General features: G+C 42.4%; 2 protein-coding genes across 9 annotated transcripts in view; one reads left to right on the forward strand and one right to left on the reverse strand.

Annotated features, from left to right (window-relative positions):
- The window catches only part of CD247 (CD247 molecule), a 48,698-nt gene extending 40,645 nt beyond the window's left edge, over nt 1-8,053 (forward strand). Inside the window, exons 3-8 of one of the 2 annotated variants that reach the window (XM_061368788.1) lie at nt 307-360; nt 1,746-1,829; nt 2,477-2,512; nt 3,484-3,540; nt 5,436-5,477; nt 6,964-8,053. In XM_061368788.1, coding sequence (XP_061224772.1) covers nt 307-360; nt 1,746-1,829; nt 2,477-2,512; nt 3,484-3,540; nt 5,436-5,477; nt 6,964-7,029 — 339 coding nt within the window. In that variant the 3' untranslated portion in view covers nt 7,030-8,053. The remainder of the gene's footprint in view (nt 1-306; nt 361-1,745; nt 1,830-2,476; nt 2,513-3,483; nt 3,541-5,435; nt 5,478-6,963) is intronic. The other variant, XM_061368789.1, reaches the window with a different exon arrangement.
- Nucleotides 8,054-20,266: 12,213 nt separating this feature from the next.
- Nucleotides 20,267-27,392, reverse strand: part of POU2F1 (POU class 2 homeobox 1) — a 113,944-nt gene continuing 106,818 nt past the window's right edge. For all 7 annotated transcript variants that reach the window (XM_061368777.1, XM_061368776.1, XM_061368771.1 and 4 more), the window contains 5 exons: nt 26,704-26,883; nt 23,712-23,817; nt 22,988-23,333; nt 22,081-22,169; nt 20,267-20,912 (listed from right to left, as the gene is read on the reverse strand). In XM_061368777.1, coding sequence (XP_061224761.1) covers nt 20,602-20,912; nt 22,081-22,169; nt 22,988-23,333; nt 23,712-23,817; nt 26,704-26,883 — 1,032 coding nt within the window. In that variant the 3' untranslated portion in view covers nt 20,267-20,601. The remainder of the gene's footprint in view (nt 20,913-22,080; nt 22,170-22,987; nt 23,334-23,711; nt 23,818-26,703; nt 26,884-27,392) is intronic.

Genomic DNA, 27,392 nt, shown 5'->3' on the forward strand with positions numbered 1-27,392 from the left:
TTCCAGATATGTAAATGCTCTGAGAGCTCTGCTAATTATATGACAGGAGCTGTCCCACCAAAGGCTTAGGGACAGTAATGGCACTTTCATGAGGAAGGGGGTGGAGTGGGTAACATCTAGTTACTATAAATGTGTTTTTTAAAAACAAAGTCAAGTTTATCCTATGCCTAAATACAAACCTAGCTAAAAGTTAGGGTGGCTGCTTACGAGTTGCCCTGTTTCTGATGCAAGTAACTTGTAGGAGAGAGGGTACGAAAGGACTGAATGGAGCCACTGTCTCTGCTTACAGCATACTTTCTCTTCCAGCTTAGCCAGGCCTCTGAATATCAGCTGCAACCAGGCCAGGATGATGTGTATAATGTAAGTAACTACTGATTGTTTTCAAAGTCTTCTACTCAGACAGACTTTTGGGGGCACTTACTTAGAGGGAGTAATTGCTTGTGAACCAGATGACCCAGCTAATCAAAGAACTATACCCAAGCATGCAGCACAGCAATTGCAAGGAAGAAAGATAAAACACAGCAAGGGCAACTGTTGTCACATATCTGGCTGGATGCTAGATGGGTACATGGATTGTAGGTTCCTGATTTGATCCACTGAGCAGAAAGTATACCAGAAATGCAGACCATTTCAGAAGCACTGCTCGGTGTGCTGCGCTGTGCAACATGCCTGAGAGAGCATGTTGGACAGAGTGTATGCAGCCACCAGGCTTTTACACATGATGTGCACACCCCAGTTTCTCACCTGGCCCCCTGCAGTTGGCTTGCAGCTCTCACTGACTGCTGCTTCTCAGGCAAGTCAGAGGTGTTGCCAGTGCTGTTTGATGTGTGCTGGAGAACAGGCAAATGCCCAGGAATGCTTTGTTACTGACTTCATGCAACTGTAGCTCTTGTACAATGAAGTGTGCAGAGCTTGAGTCACCACAGCCCAGCTGTCCCAGTTCTGAGCTTTCTTGTTTCCCTGCCCAGAGACCTATTGTACCAGATCATACCTGAGCTGTACCTCATACACTGTACCCTGATCATCGCCAGCATCAGATGGCTTTTTAGGAAGTGAAAGAGGACAGAGACAGTATCCTGAATGTCCTTCATAGCTAAATAGTTCACTCATGGCAGCATTAAACTCTGCTATTTTTGCTATGTTTAGCTGTCTTGCGATTTTTATTTTTTCTCTCACGCTTTTGACCATAGCCACATCCTGTAACAAATTCTGCAGTTTAACTGTAATGTACGAATACTAATGTGTGTTATTTTCAGTTTAAGAAGTGTTGCCCATTCCTTTTTAGTAGCACTGTCAGCTGACCTGAAAGCTCTCCTTTGCCCTTTTCCAAGCTAACTTTTCCCAGCTAAGAAATGTGTTGACCATAAAATATCTGTAGCTTATTGTTGCAAATCTAAATGAGCCACTTTGCAAGAAAACTCAAGCTTGCAGATCTTCACCCACCCACCAGTAGGAGAGAAAGTGTGAATGTCAGTGTCCTCCCCAGTTGTGTGCTCTCATTTCTACTAAAGAAAGATTCTTGAGACAATGGCTTGTGCTTTATGCTGCACAGGCCACTAACTGCCATGGCTTAGTCAGAGACATTTCTGTTGACAATTGCATTAAGGCATAAAAAGAATTTTGAGCTCAGTTATAGTACTCATTAAGTTGGACACCAAAAGGTGTTCCCTTCTTTTTCTTTAAGTCAGGATCTGTTTTCTCATGATCACAATGTCTGTCACTGCTTCTTGCTTTTTTTGTTTCAGAAACTGTCTCGAGGGCACAGAGATGAATATGATGTTCTGGGGGCAAAGCGAGGTCCAGACCCTGAGCTGGGTGGGAGACACCAGGTATCTTCCTCTCACACAAGCACCTTTTAGTATGGTTCCTTCCTTCTCCCATCTACCACTGTTTGACATGCAGGAAATGATGCCTTCCTGGAGAGGGGATGGCAGAATCCGTGTAGTAACTAACTCCAAGGCTGTCAGCATGGTGGGGACAGGAGTAAAACTTCCTCCTCCCCTTTGCTCTTCTTCCCTTGTTGAGCACTGCAAGCCACCCAGATTAGGAAGTACCACCCAGCCTCATGCCGGATGTGAAGCAGGGCAGGCAGCAGTGGGTGTTTCGCAAGAGCTCACTGCACATGATGCCACCAGACAAGTGTCAATGGAATAATACAGCAGTGAAAAAAACTCTTGTCTTTTGCAGAGCGCAACAGTTTCAAAGGAGAAGGGAGGGGAAACCTGCATCAGTGTGTAGGGTTTGCCTGCAGGTGGCAGCGGCTGGAATTGGACAGAGAAGCACTAAATTTTATCAATTATTTTAATGAAATTAATTTTCCAGAGCTTATGGGTGGAGGCAGGATGGGCTGTAATGGGCACAGCCTGACCACAGAGCTGTAGCTGTGCCTTTGAACAAATGCACAGGCACGTACAAAGTGGTGGGGGATGCTGGTGGTAGTGCAACATGCGGGCAACTTTCTTTTTTTGTTTTACAGCAGAGAAGAAAGAACCCTCAGGACACCGTCTACACTGTGAGTAGAGTTGGAGGGAGAGGAAAGGGAGGGATGGCTGGAAACAGGACTTATTATGTCATAGGACACTTATTTCCCCCTACCCAATTTCAGCTTTGGTTCAAACTTTGCATCTGCTTTCAAAGACTTCCTTCTACTCCCCAGTTTTGCTAGAAAAATATGTTTCACTTCTCTGTGAGAAAAACATTGAATGCCTGTACAGATGGGGAAAAGAATTTGGATCAAGACACCTGCTGATCCCTTTATGTTGGCCATTATTGCCTAACCAACCTTCATCCCACGTGACTGATGCTGCTTGTTCTCCAGCCTCTCTGGCTGCTGTCTGACAAAAGCCAAATCCCAGTGTGTCTAAGAGCGGCTGCTTAGGCATCTCTTGTTATAAGTGATTTAACTGTGGCTAAATTGGTGGCCTGTGCTGCAAGGGAGCACAAATGTTAATAATTTTGTCTTAACTTGGGTCTTTTTGGGTGTTCAGTGCTTGCTTTATTATTGAATCAGCCACTCTGATCGCAGCTGGTCACAAGCATTTGGGGACTGCTTTGCCAGACGAAGAAAGGAAAAGCTCCCCTTTCTTAACCTTCACCCTGCAGTGTTAGATTTCCCTTTTCTCTAGGCCTGAGCTGCATGTTTATGTTTGTCTCCTAAACAAATACTACTTAAAACTTTTCTTTGGAGAGCTCTGACTGTAGTATCTGGTGCTGGTCTAGATAAATGGCTTGGTGGAGGGTTGAGTTATGTTCACTTTGGTGTCTGGAGATGAGGTGATATTGATATGCTAAGCAGATGTGATCATGTATAGCATCTATGCAAATGCACGTTGGTCAAATCCTACCACTGTCCCTTCTTCTCTGGAATATAGTGAAGTTTTGAAGGCAAGGCAGCCCCAGAAGCACAGGTGTGGTATGCAGTCACCAGCAGCTGGTTTGGCTTTTCTCATAACACACTGACTCTTTCCCTTTCTCTGCTTGTAGTCGCTGCAGAAGGACAAGATGGGAGAGGCATACAGTGAAATTGGAATGAAGGGTGAGGTAAGTCCTACTTTCCTTCCTAATGAAAGACTGGGATGAAAAATTCTTCATTCCTTCTCCCTTACAGAGCAGTAGCCCTGGCTGCACGTATCTGCCTCACACAACAAAGTCCTTGTGTTGCACATCGCTTACAGGCACAGCTGAGAGTAGTTACCTATTTCCTGTAGTAACCACTATGTTTGATATAGCAGTAACTAAGACATGTAGCCATAGCATTAAGCCGCCACAAACCAAGGTGGAGATCAGATAGTAAGCTTGGTTCCATCAGCATTAGAACACAGCCCATACTCTGGCAGTGTCCCCATGTGCATTGAATAATGTCAAGGGAAGCCATGTCAACTTTTGGGCAGAATACTTCTGACAGCTGCCCCAGCTGAAGAGGCAGAGGGTATGAGATGGGTGAGGAACAGTTGAAGGAAATGTCTGGTTTCAAGCAGTGAAACATCTGTGGCCAAGCAACTCACAGTAGTTGAGCATGTTCCTCTAGAGACATTCAGAGCCAGAGATTCATCGTTTCACCTCTGGCTGTTGAGGCTGGCCTGAACGGTAGGCACAACTAACCATTTGCAAGCTCCTCCTTGTGCATGGTTTCAGACAGGTAATGGGGAAAACATTCTGCTTCTTCCACCTCCACTCTTCAGTGTTTAAGAAGGTACACATTGGTTAAGTCTCACGCTAGCAGCAAACAGTTTTAGCTGTGTGCGCAAACTGCTGGGGGAGGGAAGTTTGTGTTGAAAACCAACCATCTGGAGACACTGCTTATGGCAAAATGGAAAATTGATGTGACCTACACAGATTCTATTTTATGTCAGTGTTTTATATATAAACTTGCATTTCCCCCTGAAAAACATAAAGGGTCCATTTCAAAATGAAGTTTAGTGATGAGAAATGCTGAAGTAACACTGACATTTAATGCCATCTCCTTTTTCTATTCTAAAGCCTCTGTGCCACAGCCAAGCTCAATTTATGAGCCACGGGTTATGAAGTTACACCATGTTTTCATGACTTTTTCTATTACTGAGCGGACGGGATCACCAGAACCCTTGCCTCATTTTGATTGTGTGATCATTTACCAGGCTCCTGCAGTTTCAGTTGTGGCAGGCACTGCTCCTTGCCCCGTGCTCATGATGTGGTCAGTGCTTTGCTACAGCTTGATGTGCCAGAGTCCAGCCAGGGGCTGTGAGCTTGGCTGTCATCATCCTCACCTGGACCACAACTTAGCCACCTTGCTTGTCAGCTCCCAGTACTCCTGGGAATGCAGCAGCAAGTGGGCTCAAGGAGAAGGTTTTTCTTTGTACCTGCCTGGTCTGAGTGACCTTGTTTCTGTGTGACTTGTACCATGCCAGTCCCAGTACCTGTTCTATTGAATCCTGGATGACTATGTCCTAAGACAGCCTTATCTGTGGTTCCTTTGAATATCTGAAGAGTTTATAAGATGTGTGCTTGTGAATTTACTTACTAATGTCTGTCTAATAGAGGCAGATTCCGTCAGACACCAGCTGACATACAGCAACTCAGAAATACAGCCCCATTTCTTTCAGGTGTGCCTTCAGTTCGTAAAACAACCAGTGGCTGTAGGAATGCTGCCAGATCTCCATATATAGAGTAAATCAAAGAAATAGCAGCATTATAACAGTATGACAGTAAAATACGTCAGAAAGCAAAATAATTTCCTTTTACTTCCAATCCTTGCTATTTTTTCCTTCACAGCCCTTGCAGTGTGTCTGCGCTGGTCCAGACTTTACAGGTGCTTCACCTCCTGTGCAGAGGGGTGTCCAGACCAAGCCCAGCTCATAGTGACCCTTACTATGGGATGGCAGCAGGCAGGGGTTTATTTCCTTTTGTGTAACTGGGAAAGCACCCATAAATCTATGCTGCTTTTTTCTTTTCCAAAGCAGCAGAGACGGCGAGGCAAAGGGAATGATGGCATCTACCAGGTAGGTAACACATCCAGCAACTGCTCCCCTCATCTGTCCTCATGGCTTAATTGCAGCCTGTAGTTACAGATCTAACAGCACTCCTATAGGTGCATGAAGCAGAGCTTTCAGTGCACCTTTCTGAGGATAGTTACTCAGATTCAGGGCAAAGACCACACTGCTGGTACTTTGGTAAAGCACCTGTATGTTCTAAATACAAGTGGCAGGAACACTTGTTTAGCTGCTCTGGTAGGAACCATTTCCACATTCCTACATCTTGGAGAACAACCTTTTGACTACAGCAGGTGACATGTAACCTTTCTGCCTCTAAATTGTTTAATGCTTTACAATGGAAACCTTCAGGTTGCCAAACAGCAGTCATAGGCTGAGCCATTGAAGCTTTGAGCTATCTCAGTCACATACAGAGCACATGTGGGTCAGCACTCCGAGCACCTTGGTGCCTTGGCAGGGTTCAGTGGTGCACACAGCTCACTGAGGGCAAGGAGTCTGTCAATAAGGCCTCATTTTGGCTGCCAGGCATTAATTGCTCCAAAATGCATTTTACTTTCTGTAGAAGCCTGCACATTGCCACTCATCTCAAAATGACAAAATCAAATATATATAAAAATCTGCTTCTGATGCAGCACATGCCAGGAAGTTTTCCCGTAACATGGCATATTTGTAGCTAATGGCACCTGTCTTCAAAACCTGCCTACTGCGATAGTAAGAGGCCGCTGATAAGCATCACTTGTCTCATCCATGTCCTCATAGGCCGCTAAACACTCATAGCAGAGGAGTGAAGGTTAGCTATGTTTTATTAGCAGGAGTTTTACCTGTCCTACTAAGCTCTTGCTCTTGGAAGCCCCCATTACCTCTGCACTTCTGGCAGCCTCCTGGGCTGACGTTACCTGCAGCTCTGCTACATCTGCTGCCACCATGCTCTTGGAGGAGCTGGTTCCACAGCAGCAACATGGATCTGTAACTTGTATGTTAACACTCGCTTCACCACCACCAAAGCAGGCTGGCAGGAGAAACGCTGCATTGCAGGAAGGGCTATGAGGGGATGCTTCTTGTGAGTCACAGTGATCTGAAGCCCTGCTGCCAACTTACCCAGCATTGCACCTGACTTCCCTTCCAAATTAAAGAGAAGTCCAGAGAACAAAGCTCATGATTTGATAGTTAGTTGTTTAGTTAGCAAAGTTCAGTCTAGATTTGGTTAGCTTTTAATAGTCAATTATATGCAAATAAAATGTACTCTTAAGGTCTGCATAGTGAGTTGCTGTAGTCAGTATGCTCATAACAGTTACTCAGGATGTGTCCTGCCTTCGGGTAACTGATGGCTGTTGACACCATACAAAGACTAAGGAGTCACTCATGAGTAAAAACCTCTGCAGGAAAAAAAAAAATTAGCATTATGCTACTGCATCCCAGCCACCCCGTTTCTGACCAGTCAGATGGGAGACTGAAGCAGTCGATGTGCACCTTACCTGTTTCTTCTCTTTTTCAGGGACTCAGTACAGCAACCAAGGACACGTATGATGCTCTTCAGATGCAGCCTTTACCCCGCCGCTAAGTGGGAATCACAGAGGGGTGGGCAGAGTGCAAGATGCCCACCTGCTTTGGGGAGAGGAGGGGAAGAGGGACAGCCTTTTCCATCCACAATAAGCACCGTGTGTTTTCTCAGTGCAACAACCTACTGGTTGGTGCAGAGAGAGTATGGCTGGGCTTGGTCAGTCCCTTCTCCCTTCCCTCCTGAACCATATAACCACAGGCTTTAGCTAGTAAAATGTACATACCTGTAAAGTTGATTCCAGTAACAGTGGTTATTAGGCTAATTTTTGAGAGATTCATGTTGTGGGACCAGCCCACACCTACTAACACAGCTGTTTCCATTGCTCTTACTCACCTTCCAGGAGTATCAAGATGAGTAATTATGGTTTTAGTGCATTTAAAGAACTTGTAAAGATAGGACTGTAGTTATTTCCTTTAGTATTTATCTTAAGCCTATTTGACACAGGCCAGATAAACTTCCTGCTTTAAATCTACCTTTTAAAAACTGCTTCAGTGGAAGACAACTTTTTAAACAGTAAAAAGCGAGGTAGTGTTGCTGTAGCAAAGGACAGCAGCTGAATGGCAGCTTTGCAATGTGAAGAAAACACACTAAGCTCCAAGAAAACATCTAGCACTGGCATTGCCACTCATCTGGGACTTGGAGCGAAACAGGAGCCTGCATAAAAGACTTCTCAGAATGCAGACGATTCCTTGTTACAACAAAGCCAGGAGAACAGGCCTGTATAAAGACAGTAATATTAGAAAAGCCAGGAAAACTTGCCCTGGAGAATCCCATTTGGCTGAAGGGCTTTACCTATCACTGCAGACGAGGGCCCCCTTGCAAGGATTGGGCTGGGAACTGTCATGTCAAAACCAGTCCCAAATTATCACTTCTGGCCAACAAAAACTGTACAAAAGCCACTGTAAATGCAGTTTCCAAAACAGTCCATCACCAAGTTACCTCTAAAAGCACTGCAGCTGTCATTCCAAAGCGATACCGGTTCAATCATGTATTTTCGAGGAATTAATAAAGTTTGTCATAGACCTGGGTGTGTGCAGGTGTGGTGGAGAGCTGTGGGAAAGGTTCAAGCTATGATAACGTTGCTACTGACTTATGATGTTCTTGATGCAAGAATGAAGAGTACTGAAAACAGCTTTCTTTTTTTAAAATGGCGACAACCGTATTTGCAAGATGTAGAAGTCACAAGCTTTGGCAGTCATAAAATACCAACCACTGAACAATGGGGAAGAAATTCATAGGGAGGTGAGGGGGAAATAACCTTTAAGCTCTTTATATATAAATGGAACTCGCATCAAGCAGCATCTGGTGGTTGTTTCGAGGACACTCACGGTAGGCATGAGCTGAGTCTTCTCTCTGCCTTCAGGAAGGAACTGAAGCTGGTTTTCTTTTAGGAGAGGAATTGATAACACAAAAGTACAACAGACACTTCAAGTGGTGTGCAAAGAAACCAGGGGTCTTCTCTGGTTTGACAAGACCAAGAGCATAACCGAACAATGTGCTGCCCAGTTTGATGCACTGGGAGAAGTGGACTTAGCTTTCCTACCCCAACAAAGTTAAAAAAACTACAAACAAGTGCATATATGTTAAAACACTTGGAAAATGGTTTAATGATGTTTACAACAGAAATGAACTGTACAATTACAGTAAGTTTAATATATATAAAAAATTACAGCAGACAAATGCATCTACACAAAATCTACCTTTTCATTCTGATTTACTGTAATCTACACAATCTCTCAATGCCTACAGCTATCTGTAGGCAACCACTGGGAAAATAATAATATAATAATAAAGGACATCTTTAAAGAGACAGCATTTTGCCTTCCATCTCACCCCTAGTGTGATCAGCAAGGTTTTGAAATGTGCAGGACTCCCATTTCAGTCTCAAGAAGAGCTTGGGTTGTGCTTGGGAATGGGTATTCCCACACGGCCCTTCATTTCAACTGTTCTGCTGACCTGACACCCATAGATGCAATGTCAGAGGAAGGGTAAGCAAAATAAACCCTCCCAGCCAGTGTAAGCAGCTGCACAGAGCAGTGAAACCATCAAGTCCCACAGTTTGTCTTAAGCAGAAACAAAGTGAAAAGGGACTGCCTAGGTGCTACAGGCACTCACAGATCCTCACCTCTCTGGAAACCCTTATTGGCTTTAGAAGAATGGGCTTGGTTTTCCACTCTCCATTGCTTGTGCAAAGGGTCAGTCTACAAACTAATGTATTAAATATTGGTTTTATAAATCAAAATTTAAGCTACTTCTTCTTTGGCCCATCCCTTAAAACAGTGAAAACCCCTTTCTGCTTAGAAAGACTCTCAGGTCAATGGGGAAAACAAAAAAACATGCTGTCTCTTTAAAAAGAAAGAATCCCAGTTAGGAGTGGCCATCAGTGAAAATGTGATCCAAATTGGTGGTCTGGTGGAAATTCCTCATGGAATATTATGTACAGTTTAAAAACTCTTAGTTGTTGTATTTATTTATTTATGAACACCTAGGCAGTGAAAACTGTTAATACATACATAGACACACCCAAAACATACAAAAATACTATTATTTCAAACTACTAAGAATAGGACAAGTTCAGTTTTCTCCATGCTATGACTTTAAGAGCATTACACTGAAACAAACAAGAATTTAAACAACAATTTTTTAATATCCCAGAAATATACCAAAATATACATCTAAGCTTTGGAATTACTGAGGTTAGACTAATGCAAGTGCTGGGTAATTGTACTTAATACACAAGTCTAAGGTTCTGCAGGAAAGAAATTATCTTTGGTATCTGCATCAGGCTAATAATATTAACATTTGGATTTTGCTTTGGGATAGAGCTTGTATGACCCTAGAACCAAACACCCCCCGATCAACTGAGATTAAAAAGATCCATGTAAAAAGTTCCTCCATTTGCACCCCCCCAAAAGTTAAAAAGTCATAGGCATCTACCTAGCATAAAAGGTTGAGAAATACAATGCATAGTTGCACAGTGGTGCTGCAAAAAGAAAAGAAATCTAGAAAAAAGGAAATAGAGGAGAAATTAAAAGCTGCTTTTCCTTCTTTCAGGGATTTCTCACACAGGACAGCCTCTTCCAAGCAGTGACAGGGGGAGGGGGGAAGCTCAGAAGTGCACCTCAGCGTGTATTAATCAACATCACCCAGCCCCCAGAGGGTTAAAACACCCAGCAGAGCAGCCAATCCTGCACCCAAGTCTTCAGCTCCTCAACCCACCTGTGAAGCCCAAGGCTGCCCTCTCCCAGCACATGGGCCCATGAATTTGTGCCCAGGGCATTCCGGAGGCTGGCCCAGGGCAGCATCCCCTCACCTGGGGCAGCCCCTGAGCCAGAACTCAAAGACCACTGCCCTGGCCAGGCCTGGCCTCACAGGTGGGCTTGGTGCTGAAGACACCCTTCGTCTTTGGCTTGTTTGTTTGTTTTGAGTTTATACAATCATTAGGAAATCTTTGGTTTTGGCTGGAAATTCTAAAAGAACAGAACAAAACAAAGAAACCTCTCCCTCCCGACTTATAGCAGCCTCCGTGACCTGACAAAGCTTCTCTTTCCCATGGGGGTAGGGAAACTACATTCAAATAAAGATGGATCCAGTTAAGGATGCAGCTTCTGGCCAGGTTGGGGAGCAGGGGAAGGAATACAGGATTGTCAAATAATAAAGAAGAAAATTAAACATTTTGAGATTTTTTTTCTTTTTCCTTTGTTTTTTTTTTTTTTGCTTTGTTTTGTTTTGTTTTTGTTTCTTGTTTTTGGTCATGTTAAAAAGTGAGTAGCGTGTACACAGCACTGGGCCAAGCACGCCTCCAAGCCCTGGAGCTCAGTGCAGCCCCGCTGCCCCAGCATGGGAAAGGCAGCACAGGCAGCCTTTTCCTGTGGACAGTGGAGGGAAGGGGGTGGATATTCACAGACTAATCAGGAGGACCCCTTGTAACCAAAGGAAATAAAGATACAATTGCAATTTGCCCTCACTTTGCAGTAGCTTTTAAGCAGCAACATTCAGAGGCGTTAGGGGGTCACTCCTCAGGTTGCAGGTCACGGGGTGCTATAGGCCAGAGTTCTGAGTTAATCAAAGGAGGGATGGCAGACTTGGCAACTCTGTAGGGTTTGGAGAAAGTTAAAGCAAGTTACTCAGTTACGAGTTAGAAATGAGGTATACGACAGCTCCTGTACCTGTGGCGGATAAACACCCCACACCTACTCACACCTAGCCTTAGATACTACCACAGAGGAAGGAAATGGAACAATAGCACCAGCAGGAATGAAGCAGCTACCACTGCCCAGGTCCTTCCCACAGACGGCTGGCATGCAAGGCACCCGTGGGGACCAGAGCTGCCCAAGACCCTGAAAACCACCCGCTGGCAGCTCTGCAGTGATCCCTTCCCTTCCTGCCTCACATGGAGGCCCATGCTGACTCCCCAGAACTCATGGGGAGTGGTGCTGATCTCCAAGTTGTTCGCGTTGCGCTTTCCCCTCAGACTCGCTCAGGTGCAGAAAGCACCAGGATCACAGAGGCTGACACGTGGAGAGTGAATGAGGGAAGAACTAATGGGTTTGTCTCAACAGCCTTGCTATCAGGACACTGTCACGGGTGCTCTCGCTCAAGGGGGTTGTGCAATTTGCATGGTTTGCCCCTTGGCATGCCATTGCCATGGTCTTGGGAGACCTTCTGTTTTAATCATTTCAGATTTCTAGAGCACCATGGCATGCCAGCTTCATCTGCACACAACACTACCACATTCAGGGAACAGGGCTTAAATAGCTGCTGCTATACAATTCAGCAAAGGCAGTACGAATCCTGAAATCGGGTCTACAACAGATGAGAGAATTTGGGGAGGAAAGGGGATGCTAATGTGACAAATTAAGTATCTCCTGGTTTTATGTAAAGCTCTGCCAGTGAACATACATACACCAGCAGATCGACACAGTTTTAAGACAGATCAGCATTTTGTTCTGAGCTACTTGACAATGTCCTTATTGGTAGAGAGATGAAATAAGGCAGAGGGGGTATGTTCCAGTTCTGGGGCTGAGCCTCAGCAGCACTAAGGAACGTCAAAGGGTATCATCTTCCCTCGCCTCCCACAAGCTGTTTCATTTCCTTCCTCAGATTTGTTTTCCTTAAAGCACACTTTGTTTTCCACTTCTTTTGTTCCAAGTGCTCTTGTCTTTGAGAAGTCATTTCTTCAAAATCCCTATTACCTATCTATAAATCTAACTAGCTCTTTGAAAAGTCACACAATATTAATACCACTTTTACATAATTCAGAACAACTACTTTATTAGTAAAGCTTTCAGTGAAGTTCTGCAACCAACTGGTGTCTGGAGGAAGAGTAGCTGGACAACCAACCTCTCCCCCTTCCTTCCTCCCTTTCTTCACAAGAGCTCACTGATAAAACAACTCAGCCCAATAGCACAATACATGAACATGTACAAGGGTACTTTGGGGAGCAAAGAAAGGAGTCTTCAAGGTCTCTCCCATAAGAGAAAGACCATACACAAAAGCTGTTGAACAGACTCTGACCTTGGACTACACTGCTTCCACATTTGAAGGAAAGAAACAGTTTTCCCTGACTGTATCCCAACATCAGCCTCAGACCTGCAGCACTGGGAAAGTCCCCACACCATTTGTCACCACAGAGCCAAAGCAACTCTGTGCAGCAAAGGCAGGAGCACCCACAAGAGACAAGGTCCTTACAGGAAGGGACACTGACCCAAAGCTCAAAACCACCCCACCCAGCTTTTCCTCTTACCCGCTCTGAGAACAGCAGAGCTGACAACTTATCAGTGCCTTTGGTTCTCTACGAGGCCACTGGGAATTCACCCGCCTTAGTGTAGTTGAGCTCCTTTGGAAACCCACTTCTCCTGACTACCACGCACAGCCAGGCGCACACGCTTGCGCACACACGCACCTGCACACACATCCATGCACACCCCTCCCTTCTCTCATTCCGTCCACTTTGAAAGGAAATGAGAAGGGAGCCTTGGAGTCCAGACTGAGGGGGCTGCAACACCCTCCCAAGGCAATAACCACTCGCTCTTCTGCTACTCCCATGGCAACATCAAGACATACACCAGGAGAACGACCCACTCCCTTGCCAACAATCGCTCGAAGCTCCTCTCCCACGTCTGTCTCAGTATTCCCACCCTTTCTGGCATACCAGCCAAGTGTTAGGAGCAGGTTAGCTTTCAATTCTCAGTTTGGTTTTTTCTTTTCATAGTTTTTGGTCTAGACAGGATTAGCATTGCTATTAGAAAAAGGAAGTATTTAAAAAGTTTTCCACCTATTATCAAGCACTACAAGCCCTACATTCAGTAATAAGACAAGGGGGATAAAAGGAACCTGTTTCACTTTTGCTCTCCCAGATAGATTAAGATGCGACAACCATTCTTCTCCCTCCTCAAAGTCAAATGCAACGGATCCAGTTCGGCTCTGGAGCAACTTAACTAACTGAAATGGATTTACACCACCTAGGTTGATTCTAACCCAGTACAGCCATCTTCTTTCCCCTGAGCCTCCCGGATACGTGTTACCTCATCTTTAGATCCCAGAAAAGGGCAAGGAAAGGCCAAGAGGGAGGGAAGTGTGCACACACTCAAAAGGACCCTGAACAACAACCCAATCAGTAACCTGCATGCCACCATGTGCTGTGCTGCAGATTAGACCACAGATAAACCAACCAAACAACAATCCCGAACGCAGAAGCGACAAAATGTTTCCTTTGGCAAGACAGATACAAGGAAAAAAATTCAAGAGCAAACATTTTCCTTCTAACAGTCAACCCCCTTCTCTGACCCCCAACATCCACCCACACCCACCCAACCCTATAAAGTTGTAACCTATAAACAGGATCTCAAATACATACAGCATAATCATGTTTATCAATCATAAACATCAGTTCAACTAAACTCTACAGCTAGAATTATCTCCACTATTTATAAAGTTTGCTTTTCTCTTCCGATTTTTTCAGTTTAAAACCAGTTCTGTGACAATGCTAAGCTATGTTGAGGTATTTTATGAAGGTGCCAGAAGCAAACTGCTACCCACAAGTATTGTTCTCAGAGCTTTATGGTGCTACCTTTTGCTGAGGGAAGATGGGGGGAAGGAACAAGGAGCGAGAGAGGAAAGAGTAAGTGAGGGAGGGGGCCCAGATGATTCCAGTTACGGACAGTTCTTAGCAGTGTATCATTGCCAGAGCTAAAAGCGGCCCCAAAACAAAGCCCAGTAGTTGCTTTGGGTTTAGGAATATGGTCAGAAAAGAAGTACCCGATACGTTCCAAATGCTGACCTTATTTGTCAACTCAACTAAAAGGTGTCTTTTCTTCCACAGTTAAACAATTTGTCATTCCAGTGCAATCTTCCTAAGACTCTCCTAATAGCATCCCACTGAGGTAAAAGCTCAGAGCATGAATGTCCTGGGATCTTCTGAAGATAGGTAAGCTGAACAAATACCACGCTCTTTTTCATGCATTACTCTGTGTGTTTGTGAAGATATGCAAGTATGGGAATTGCTTCATCATTCCCAAAGCACTGCAACTACTTACTATGGCACACTGACAATACTACGTCAGTATGCACTGACCTACAGGGAACCAGGTACCTTTCAGATCACAGAGCCAAAGAGATGAACATTTTAAGAAATTTCAAACTGTAAGTCAATAACTTTACGACAAAGCCTTCACTGTCAAAAATCGTTAAAGTATTTTAGGGGTCTCCCTGCCGGAATGAAGAGAAGGACTCATGAGTAGCAATAGCAGTGAGATTTAATGACTGAAAAGGGTAAAATCTCTGCAAGGTATGCATCTTGAATTCTGTATTGCTATAGTATTCTGGAAAGGAAGGAAGAAGTAAGAGGTATTGGTTGCAAAAATATAAAGGAATTTGAGTGGGCTATGTGAGGATGGACAGCCATAAACCCAGTGGGGGCAGCAGGCCAGCTTACTCCTTTGGTATAACACTCCATCCTAGGTAACAGTCAGGTATATATCCAACAGCTATATCCAGGCCCTGTGGATAAACACCATTGAGCCATTTCGGGCAGAACAGTAACAGGGTAATAGTGACTCTTAATAAAGTTAATGTGGCAATAAATAGATGTGCATTTTAAACTTCTTGTTTAAAACCACTATCATTGAAAGTTTGGACTGTCTGTCCTAAAATACTCTAATGAACATGAGAAGCTACTTGTCTCTCCCAAATGATTTTGTAAAGTAAATTTTTATCTAAGAAAATATCAATTGACATATAAGATAAATTAGATGTTGTTTCGGCTTAGTATCTCTGGTATGGTTCCAGCTGTAACGGTTTCTCCTCCATTTGTAACAAAGATTTCTCTTTTAAAGAATGCTGCTCTGCAGGAATGTGAACACAGTTAAGGAATTAACTCTGTTGTCTCCTTCAGTAACTCAACTGCAGAAATCTGTGCTGAGCAAAAGCACACCACAAGGCTTACACAGGTTGATATTTAAACATTAAAATGAATCATAATGTTACGTTATAGTTCCAAGAGAAGTAAAAAACCCAACCAAACAAAATTTCCTATTACACAACTGTAGGCATGGATGCACATGGAGAAATTTCTTCAACATGTTTTTGTTACAGCCATTCTCTTATTGCCCCCTCAGCAAAACTGGTTCTTTCTATGCTTTTTTAAAGGAATTAATTATCCTAAAAGATTTTGGTAAGATACCAAAAGATCAGAAGTATCAAATCTTTGTCTACATTTAATTCTTACTGTTAAGTATGTAAAATTAAAATAAGAAAAGGAGTAAAAATAAAAGCAGTGCATTGTTCTTGCTGAACTTAAACGCTATCACACTATGAGAGAACTTGTATGTAAGATCAGCAGACAGCTTCTTCACTCAGTGTTGGATTCTCCCTGATTCACTTAGGTGCAAAAATCACAAAGTGTAGCTCCAAATGCATCAGGAGCTATACTATTTCCACTGAAAACCTCTTTGTCAGCCTGTTCATTTAAAAAGCAAATGAAAATCCAAAGTTTCTGATGTCCTAAAAGGTCTACAATTTTGAGCCACCAGAATATGTCTTCCTCTTAATGTTCCAGCATTTTAGTTTTCTCTTACAAGATAACCTCACTAGCACTCAAACCAAAGTATTGAGCAACAGCAGCAGCAAGTTCCTACATGAAGATCTGACTAACTTCTGAGCATGTTCTCCTTGCTGGTTCAGCCAAACACAGATTTCCCATTCATGGTAAAATGTCCTTTTCAATCCAATTTCACTTGTGTTTCAGTAACTATTTACTGAAGCAGAGGATCTTGAGAAGGGGCAATGATGTGTCATTGTAAGTTGCTCACAAGTTAGCCTACAGGCTGGGGAAAAAGTACTCTTATAAATGAGGTACTTGTGCATCTAAGAAGCATGGTACCTCCCTAACAACTGAGTGCATGCACATAGGCACCATCTCAGAGGAAAATTATAAAAATGTGCTTATACTAACACTGCACCCTAACTCAGAAACAAAATAAATCCTCTTAAGGAGATTAAATAGACAGATGTTGTGACTCTTGTAAGCAGCTGTATCTGTGTGCACTTTCTATGAGCTCATCATGAATCATTCTACAGTGACTACAGAGAGTGTGTTCTGAGGAGATCAAGTAGCAAAAGTTTGCTAAAGCCAAACCAGAATACATTTTCTTAACACCAGGTAGAATAGCATCACCAGCCTACAACAACCTCACCCTGAAGCCATTTCCTAAATTGTTCTTGACCTTCAGGGCATATCATTATTTGTGTCCCTGTAAATCTCTCATTTTTTGAGCTAACTGTCCTTGGCTATACACAGTTCTTCACCTTCTCTTTATGCTTTCAGCTATAAAAAGCAATCCATACATCTTTAAATATGGAGACATGGAACTCTGAAAAAGAGATGCTATTATCCTTTTCTAACATGCTATGAAATTCCTTTTGATCGTATTTACTAGGTCTATATGCAATTGTTATTGTCTCTTTTCAGATACATCAATATCAGCGTGATTACGATTTAACATCCCCCCCTTCTGTTAAATTCTAGTGCATGATCTCATATTCCTTTCATGCTCTGAACGAGCATATGTGCTCTACCTAGGCAGATGTACATCCACTGACAATCTGATTTAACCTACACACTGGAGGCAGCCAACATCCATGACACAAAACACTGCTAGGAATGAAAAGCAGGCTCCAGGAGTCAATCATTGGGATGTTTTAGGACAATGAATCAGAGGACACTGGTAACAGACACCACAAAATACGTGCTGTCTGGGTATTATGTCAGCTTCTGCAAGCAATATCAAACACTTCCTGGACATGTGGTTACTCTGAGCTTCCAGCTCCTCTCAGAAAAAAACTTGCTAAGAAATACCCTGGAATCTGGGCCCCAGACAGGTTGACAGGGCAGAGAGGAGGAGGGTAAGGGAATATAAGGTGCTCACACCAAAGCCATGTGACCAATGCAAAGGTAGTCAGGGAAAAAAAGCAGATTTTTTTAATAAATAAACCATCCAAGCTGCATTAGTGTTCCAGATATGTACTCAACAAGACCCTCTCCCAGTCACAAATCAGCAAGAATGGGACATGAAAACTCATTCAGACAACTAACGGCACAGTCTCTCTGAACTGTGGAGAGGATTTTCCACTGATTTAAGGCCCACCTTTCTTTGTGTTTCCTACATATACCCAAGCATCATGCCCCCCACCCCACCACAAAACCCTTAGGGACCAGTAGTATCCCCCCTGCAACAAAAAACATTTCCTGATAAATGGCATTATTGTACAGGCATGAAAGCGGGAACTTTCAGTCAGGAATGAACATTTCTCCATCCTCTTACTGAACTCAAGTCCCAAGGACTTGCATGTCTTTGGTAGAAACTGTGGTCCATGCCTTCAGACCAACATAGCTGGCACCAGCATCAACTCTTCCACTTCTTCCTTACCTCCCTGAAGCTTGCTATTTATTACTCTGGGCCATTTCCATTTCTCAGGATTATTCCTAGCCCTAAAAGTCTCCTGCACAGCCTGAAGTCATAAAACAAAAATACTTAGATTTATCCATACTGGTGGGATGAGGGTGGGACCTGTTGGATTAACAATCCCCTGACATTACCATTCTATTTACACATCAAACAAAAGAAAACAAATTAAAATCCAGTTAAGAGTCTGTCCCAAGGATAACAGAAATTACCAACCAACCAAAAAAAAATATTAAAAACAAGCAGCAACTTTTTTATAAAATTAATAAACACAAGAGACAAATGAAAAAGAAATTGTCAGTAGCATCTATCGCCTCTCTGCATCTGAACTGCACTTATACAAACTAGTCCATTAGTACAGCAGCTTGCTAGAAATTGACTTTGGTTCAAGCTTAGTTTAAAAAAAATAAAACATAAAAATAATCAAAAACACATTAGAAACGGTGGACGGACATTTGTTAGCTTCCCTGCTTGCAGTTCACTAGTTTTGAAGTTTTAGGGATAACTGGCTTAAATATTCAGTAAAACAGGAACATGGAGAGTTAGATATGAACAGAGCAAAACCATGGCGGGGGGGGAGAAGGTAAGGGGTTCTGCCACTTGAGTGCAAACACAAATCTCACATGCTCAGGTCACAAACCAAAGCATATGTGAAGTTTAAAGTTGCTCACTTCTGGATCTTGGATGAGTAGCTCCAGGATCCCCCTGAATCATCAACAAAATGAACACTGCTGCATCTGCTCATTATTTTAGGACACTCTGGTGACAAAAGAAGAGAGGGTGGGGGAAAGGGACTCTTCTAATACCCTAGCTAGCTAAAAGTAGTTTAGTTTTATACACATGGCATAAACCTCTAAATCATAAACCTTAAATCCATCAGGAACAGAAAGTTCAAAGTGAACTGCATTGCAGTGATCCAGTCTTCTCTTTAACAATTTTTTTTTTTTTTTTGGTTCAGATACTAGATTGTATATTTAAGAATATACAGATCTAACTTGAGTACAGTTCATTACTCTTCATCTGTGTAAATACCACTTGCCATGTGGGTCAGAATCAACCTTGAAAAGACAGTTACAGTGGCAGGCAAACCCTGAGGCTCTGGTCAGAGATGCTTACCACCATTTTTACATTACCAGCAGCATCACAGCTCAGACACTATACGAGATCACCCAGGTATGTGCAAAGCCCCAGAGTCAGTTTGATTGTGTTGACATCAATGATGGTAACTTCTGTTCTCATATTGTTGTGTTTTGTAGCCAGAGCACTTTTTTTACTAGAAAATTTTTTCTAAATGCAATGTTGGAAGCATCAGAATTAACAGAAAAGGAATATTGCTATGAATAGAGAGTACCTGACCTCTTAAAGTCCTGTACCAATTCAGCTAGAGGGAGTCTAGGACTGTAAATGCTGCTTTACATGCTGCCAATTAGTTTGGGTAATGGCTTTTAAATATTTGTGTATGCTCTTAACAGCAAAATCAAATCAGCAGAAGAGAAGAGCCATCAGTATGTCACACAATCTAGACTTGGGAGGTCAAATCCTATGCTCTGGCATAAAAAGGACCCATGCACACAAAGCTAAGTGCAGAATTTGGCCATTTTTTTCGAAGTATTTGAGGGAAAGAGAACAGCAGTTCAGAACCAATTCCTACCTTTGCTTAAAAAGCATAGACAAGGCTGGAAGTTTGCACACAATGAGCTCTACTGCCACACCGAGCTTCCTGCAACAGTAATGAACAGAAATTTTTTCTGACCCCTACAAGTAACAATTAGATAAATTCAGAGATGAGGAAACTGTTCAGAACGTTCCCAGAAGATGAAGACAGAAAGTCTATTTGTGCTCCATTCTTCCTCTCCACCCTCCCACCCTCCCCCTGTGGTGTGGGAGCTCACTGAATATAATCCAGGAGTAAAAGACAAACGTGTCCAAACTATATATATAAAAATAATCATAATAATAATAATAATAATAATAATAGAGATACACCAGTAATACAGGCCTGCCTAAATTGTACCAGTTAAGAAAGGAACCCCCAACACAATTGATACGATTATAAACACCTTGTATGACATAACGGCCTGTACAACAGACCTATAAAATGATAATTAAAAAAGAAAGATATTTAGACCAAAAAGAAGCAGGAAATCCCCTTCCTATGTTTGAGTTGATAACCCACCTTAACTTATCATTGTGACTGCTGGAAATGATAAGTAGTCCTTTCACTTTTTTTGTGTTTTTTTGTTTGTTTTTTGATTTGGGGTGGTTTTCTGGGGTGTTGGTTTGTTTGTTTTTTTTTTTTTTTTTTTGCTTTTTTGGGGGGTTTGGGGGATTTTTTTTGTGGTTTTTTTTCTTACATTTTTGGTTAGAAAGTTCTCCCATCCATGAAGCGATCCTGAAAAGACAGTGTTTATTATAAAATTAGGCAAATGTCTGTCTCAGCTTTAAATCCTTCCTGTTTTGCTTTTGGTTTTTGTATCTTTTCTTTCTCTCCCTTGTCCCCAGCAACACGGTGAGAGGATGCTCATCACATTTTCAGTTTATAAATCCTGCTGGCAGCCAATCACACCTCACAGTGAAACAGGATGCTGGCAGCACAGCTCGGCCTGGCTCACTGTGCCTTGGAGGCAGTAGTGGTGGTGGATGTGGCCCCACTCGCAGAGGCCACCGTGAGGAGAGAGTTCTGGATGGACTCCGCTGAGGTGGAGGTGGCGTGAAGGCTGGCGACTGGTCCAGAGGCCCCTGTGGAGGCTGCAGCTGCAGAGACCAAGCTAACTGGATTGCTGGTGAGCAGAGAAAGGTTCTGAGGGTTCAGGAATAGAGGGGCAGTTACGATGTTAGGAGTACCTCCAGCATTGGCAAACACCAAGTTTCCAGTTGCATCCAGTGATGTTATTGGAAGAGAGCCACCAGATGCAAGAGCTAGAAAAGGGAAAATGAACAGTAAGCAAAAATGCAAAATGTGTATAAAAAGTGCCTAAAAAGTAACTGGTCTCTGCATTTTCCTTTCTCTGATATGCGTGCTCTCTACAACCCTAATGACAGTCATCTCATTGTAGGCTGGGTTTTAAAAAACATCTCTTTAAGAAGAGTGGACAAGACCTTGCAGATTCTAAAATGCTTTTGCCATCTGCTCCTAAGCTAATTCCATCATGTGTTTCTTCAGATCTTTAAGTGCAATAGTGCTCCATTTCCTGCCATGGAAAAACTGTACATTCAGGCAACCTGTATTGGAAAGCATTGAGGTTAGTGTTCACAATGGAATGACAGCTATCACAAGATGAAGAAGGTCATGTAACCCTGAATATAACATTTTAAATGTCAATATACAACCTCTCTTACAACTTACTTTCACAGGTCTACAGGGTTCAGTTTGTCTTAGATTATGATCTCCTAAATCTACCTGTGACACTACAAAATGGTTCGTTCTTGTCCTCTGGAAACAAGATTTGATAAGCTGGTTTAGATGTTATTTGATGTAGGTTACCTAACTTTAAGTACTTGCACTATCCATGTTTTACAGATCACAGACCATGAACTGAGAACAACTCTTGCTGTGTGGCACTTCCAAAGTAGATCTTTATTCTTCTTAATGAGAATTTATGGATTTAAAGTTATACATAAGGACTTTAGGAATTAGGTTGTTTGTTGTGGGTTCTTTTTAAATACAAATGAGGACAAGAATTCAAGGTCAAATCTTGCTCAGAACTGCCCTCCTAACAGACCTCAACACAAGTCTTCTCAAGCTTATGCTGTAAGACCTATAAAAAGCAAATCTCTAACCTACTGTAAATACATGCCAAAGAGAGAAAAATAACAAAATTAATTCCACATCACATTCAGTATCTTAAAATGCCTTGTGTAAATCACTACAAGATCACACACAGTTTTAATCCCCACTATGAAGCTGTACCTGCTCTTATCTCTGTGATGCATAAAATATATTTGCACATTTGAATTTTGTAAAACCTTTATTCCTAAAACATTCATGTCCACTGCTGAGGAGTCAGTGTTCTTTTCTGATTGGAAAAAACAAAGCTCGTAAACTGAAATTGGATGACAGAGATGCATTAAAAGGAACACTACTGACCTTGAATAGTTGCCAGTGTACTGTTGCTCATCAGGGCCGGGCTGAGAGCACCACCTAATGTCCCTGGATTGAGACTGAGTAAGGCACCTCTACAAGAAGCAAAATTGATGGAGAAACAAAGACAAAAGAAAGGAGTGTTACTTTTAAGGAAAGGCTGTCACTTTTCAGAAGTACACCATTGTCTTTCCTTAAGAAAAAAAAAAGGAAGAAAAGGGGAGGGAGGAGGGACAGCGATAAAGGGCTAACTTCAGTTCATTTTACTTTTTTATTCATGATGCCTTGAGTAGATGGTACCTTTCAGATGTGTGGTTAGTGACATGCCTTAAGCACAGGCACTGCAAATACAAGACTTGTATTGACTGTTGCTGTAAAAAACATTCTCATATTTTGGGGAATCTGCCACTCAATAGAGAGCTATCGTCATCTCCTAAATTCAGGTAAGAAAGATGTAAATCAAAAGGAATTAAAGAAACAGAATCACCTCTCAGAGCAACATTTTTAAAACTAAAACTTCCAACAACACAGCATCATGCGTTTTTTACAGCTTCTTGCTCACAACAAAGAAATGAGCACAGACGTGGGAAGTGGGCCTAGACTAGCTCTCCACTTTACAATTAGTAGAACAGAATCTATGACTCAGTGGTAAGTTGCATCTCTTAAGCTCTGCAGTGGGATGGATGACTTATCAAATAACAACATTGCTGCAACACAGCTTTTCCACCTATAAAATGAAAACAGTATTTGTGTACATTGATGGGAATGGCCAATGATTGTAAGTAAACCTTCAGAATCTGAGATAAATGACACTAGAATCACCAAGTGAGCTACCAGGAAATAGTGATACATAAAAGCAATTTATCCCTCTTTTGTCATCTCATCTAAAAGAGTGTGAAAAATTCATCCTTACCCAGCTGCAAACTGTGAGGATGCCATCAAGCCTGGGTTTAGGCCTGCTGCAGCAGCCATGGCAGCAAGACTTGCATTTGTAGGCAACTGTGCAGCTCCTTGTAGTGCAGCTGCTGCTGCTGTTTGCAACCCTGATGCCGTTACCATCACCTGGCTGGTCCCAAGAGGGGAGGACAAGGGAGTGGAGGTTGTCTGTGTTGTGCTCGTCTCACTGGCACTGGATGCCTCTGAAGCAGAGGCTGAGGCAGAAGGGGAAGGACTCAGGGAAGGTGATGTCACTGCTGAAGAAGCTGGAGGTGCTGTTGAAATCACTGTTGCTGTGTTGTTGGAGGTGGTTTCTGATGTCCCTAGAAGATTGATTCTGGTTAGATCAGTATGGAAAACAGTATGACTGAACAGAAGCTACAACCCACCTGAACTGAACTGCACATCCAACTGAAAGGGAGACAAACATATTTCTGTAGGACCAAGAAGAACCAAGAGTCCAAATGAGAAGCTGAGACTACAGCGAAATGACGCTTCCCCAGCAAAAGGCTGGGGAGCTCTAGATGCTCACAACGGAATATAGATGTCATTTCAGCATCACCTTTGATTTTATTCTCAGAAAAGTCAACTAAATGATCACAAGTGTCCTGGGATACCAGTGACTAATACTGAATGAACTTCTGAAGAGTCTGAAAGGTAAAAATGGTAGAGGTTAATGGGGGGACGAGATCAGCCCTTACCTGTGACTGAAAGGCTAGTTACAGCAGGACTGGTCAGAGGGAGCACAGGATTGACAGTCAGGGTTGTAGCTGCACTGCTAGTCACAAGGCTTGGTGTGGTTGCCACCTGGAGGTCGAAGAAGAATACAACTGCTCAACCATAAAAAAGACAAAAAGAGTTCACTACTAGAATTCTTTTTTACCCATCCTTACCAAAGGAAGTTGTCAAGGAAAACTATCAGGGGAAACACTGCATCCCATTACTTTATCATTCAGTGGACCAACCATAGTACCTTCTATAATTACCAGCACTATCTTTACTCTTAATCATTCAGTATTTGAAGGGAGATACATCCTTTATATCTAGGCTGCCTGAGGACTGCAAGTTAGCCCTCCCTCTCATTCTGCCCTCCCTCAAAGACAGCACTATTAAAACAATAGAGTCACTCTCCTAGAAATACAAAACGTATTATTTCTGCATGGGTTTTATCTTTGTTTAAACATCCTTACAGCTCCAAACCCCTTTCTCTGATAAAATTATTTAAATGCCCCAGTGTTAACAAAGGTATTTAGGGTCATGTTTTCACATGGGTAAGCAGAATAATATCTCACTTTTACTCAACCAAACTATAAGCTCTACTTTGATAAGTTTCCTTGTACCAGAGGAAAGATCTCTGAATGTTAAAACGTTCAAATGACATTAGTGGACTTTACTTCTGGACAGATTACAAGAAATCTACAATAAACTGAAGACATTAGAGATTAAAAAAAACAAACAACCTACCAAACAAATAAAAAAAAAAACCCACAAAAGATTTAAAGCTGGAGAAACTAGCTTATGACGAAAAACAAAATAAAAGGTGAGAAAGTACTTCTTATGGACACAAAATGGTGTCAAGCAGCAATATTTGAAGGCTGTTATATATCAATGAGAGAAAGCCCCATCATAGAAGGCCACCAAATTGGTCAGGCAGGATTTCCCCTTTGTGAAGCCATGCTGGCTGTCATCAACTACCTTGTTTTTCATGTGCCTTAGCAATGTGTTCAGCCCACTGAACAGTTAAGGCCAAGGTCACAATCTGTATTTCAGGGCAGCGAATGACCTGGTATTTATGCCACTAATCCCATGGTTGCAGTGACTGATTTCAGCCAATGCAAAAGTAAGCTGCCATCAAAAGGTGCGCTCCCCTCCAATCCTGCTTCAGAGCCCTAGCACTGGTGCAGCCAAGCTACAAGTCAGACTGGTTATAGCCATACTGAAAATTCAACACATGGTTATCTGCAGTCAATCTAGTAAACTGAGCTCAATCATCCTACAGACACATGACCTCCAGAGCTGACACCAGGAATCAACAAAGCACATAGCCAGTGAAGGCTGGGGGCAGCAGGATGAGAACATCCATTTGAGTGGTAGCAGTGTCTTAAGAGAAGCTTACAGTAAGTGAAAATGCTTAGTGAAACATCACTAAAAAAAAGGAAACTGTGGTCAACACCTCAATATCTTGCATACAATAGCAGTTTCTAATAAAAGGGAAATTTATGTAGCAAAGCTTACTTAAGTTGTAGTCTCCTTAAATGTGCATGCTTACTAAACCAGACTATCATAAATCTCACTATGTTCTGCTTTGGTAGCAAGGCATGCAACCTTGCTTTCCCACTGGAAAAAAAGTAAGATAAATAAAAAGGCTAAGTACATTTAACATATCCCTTCCCCTGAAACAAAAGTTTGCATGCACACATCCTGAGACAAGGATGAAGGGAAAGAATGACACATCACCAAAATTAATGATTTAATGAAGTACTGGAAGATATTAGCTACTATGGTGATGAGGGTGGAATAAATAATACGAAAGGACAGCTACAGGCTACATAAAATCCAGCACATACCTGTTAGCATGGCTACTATGAAATCTAATAACTACTGTTGCCATTTATGAAAACAGACTTCCATGGACATTGGTAGCAAAGGAGGTGAAGGAACCTTGATGCATGTATTTTGTTACTCTTATTTTCACAAAGTTTGTGTTTACCTGAGGCAAATACAAGTGTGGGAAATAAATTACGTATTTTAGGCTGAGAAAGTCGCGGCTAGGCTGAGAAAATCGGGGCTGTTCAGCTTGGAGAAGGCTGCATGGAGACCTCATAGCAGCCTTCCAGTATCTGAAGGGAGACTACAGGGATGCTGTGGATGGACTATTCATTAGGGACTGTAGTGACAAGACAAGGGGTAATGGGTTAAAACTTAAACAGGGGAAATTTAGGTTGGATATAAGGAAGAAATTCTTTACTGTTAGGGTGGTGAGGCACTGGAATGGGTTGCCCATGGAAGTTGTCAATGCTCCATCCCTGGCGGTGTTCAAGGGCAGGTTGGACAGAGCCTTGGGTGACATGGTTTAGTGGGAGGTGTCCCTGCCCATGGCAGGGGGGTTGGAACTAGATGATCTTAAGGTCCTTTCCAACCCTAACTATTCTATGATTAGCTAAATTGTTCCTTTGTTCCATGTCTTTTTTTATACAAATCATTCCTGACTAAAAGTGACAACAGTATCATTGGATTTGTGTGACTTAAGTCTCCAAATAACATGTTTTACTGCTGCTCATCTACTTACCAGAGCAGCCAAAATACGAAGGAAGGGGTAGAGCTGTTGAGCATTTCTTTATTACTACTATTTTACAAAAGATGTTTGGGCAAGAGAAGAAGTCTGAATACAAACTGGAGTTCCTATCTTGTATATGTTCAAAACAATAACCCCAAATGCAAATTTGCTACTCAGAATACTTAGTCACAAGCTGACTAAATTAAACACCCAAACCGAAGGCTGAACTACTGCCTGATTTGTAAGCATTATCTCTCTCAGTAAGCAAGTAGGATGCTTAAAATGCTAGTAAAATATACATTTGTGAGAACAAGTCTGGTGTACATAGAAGGCAATAGTATGTGCAATTCCCACAGTGACCACAGTAGAACTATCTCTTCCAGTGATCTTTGTCAGCACAGTTTCTTGATTCTTACCAGTGAGGTTGGGCAAGGGAAAATTGCTTTGATGGGTGAGCTGCTGGTTCCACCACTGCTGGGTGGGTTGATCCTTTTCTCCTTCTGGCGCCGGTTACAGAACCAAACGCGGATCACCTCCTTCTCCATGTTTAGCTGGTCAGCTATCATGGTGATCTCATCCGAGGTAGGCTTTTGGTTCTGAGAAAAGAGAACAGCATTTGAAAAGCTGTGAAATTATATTCTGAAGTTTTACATTAAATAGCTACTTCTTCACTAGGCAGAAATACAGACTGGTCAGTTATACCCTGAATCTGATCAGTGGTACGGTAGAGATGGATAATAATAGATACTTCTGCCCTCAATATTCTTAGTTACAGGAACATTTCTACCAATGGGCAGCTGTGTCCCTCAGAGATGGGTGATGAAGACTAAGCTCACATGCTGCTTTTTGAAAGAAGGGATCTGACCTGTGAACTAATCCTTCAAGGAATTCTAGACCATGATAAGGAAATCCGTCAGCATCTCTCAAAATGAAATACAAAAGATTGCCTATAGCAATAGCCAAATGAACCCCAGTTTATCTAGACCTATAATGAAAGACAGGTAGATTGAATGGGCTACTTACACAGGTTATCTGTCCATATAGCTACACAAAGTGCCAAATGAGTAACCTACGGCCAGCTAAAAACCTCACATTATGTAGGCTG

The sequence above is a fragment of the Neopsephotus bourkii genome, unplaced genomic scaffold (assembly GCF_033783945.1).
Source record: "Neopsephotus bourkii isolate Nb327-2 ecotype Australia unplaced genomic scaffold, CSIRO-AGI_Nbou_v1 NB_1446, whole genome shotgun sequence".
Lineage (NCBI taxonomy): Eukaryota > Metazoa > Chordata > Aves > Psittaciformes > Psittacidae > Neopsephotus > Neopsephotus bourkii.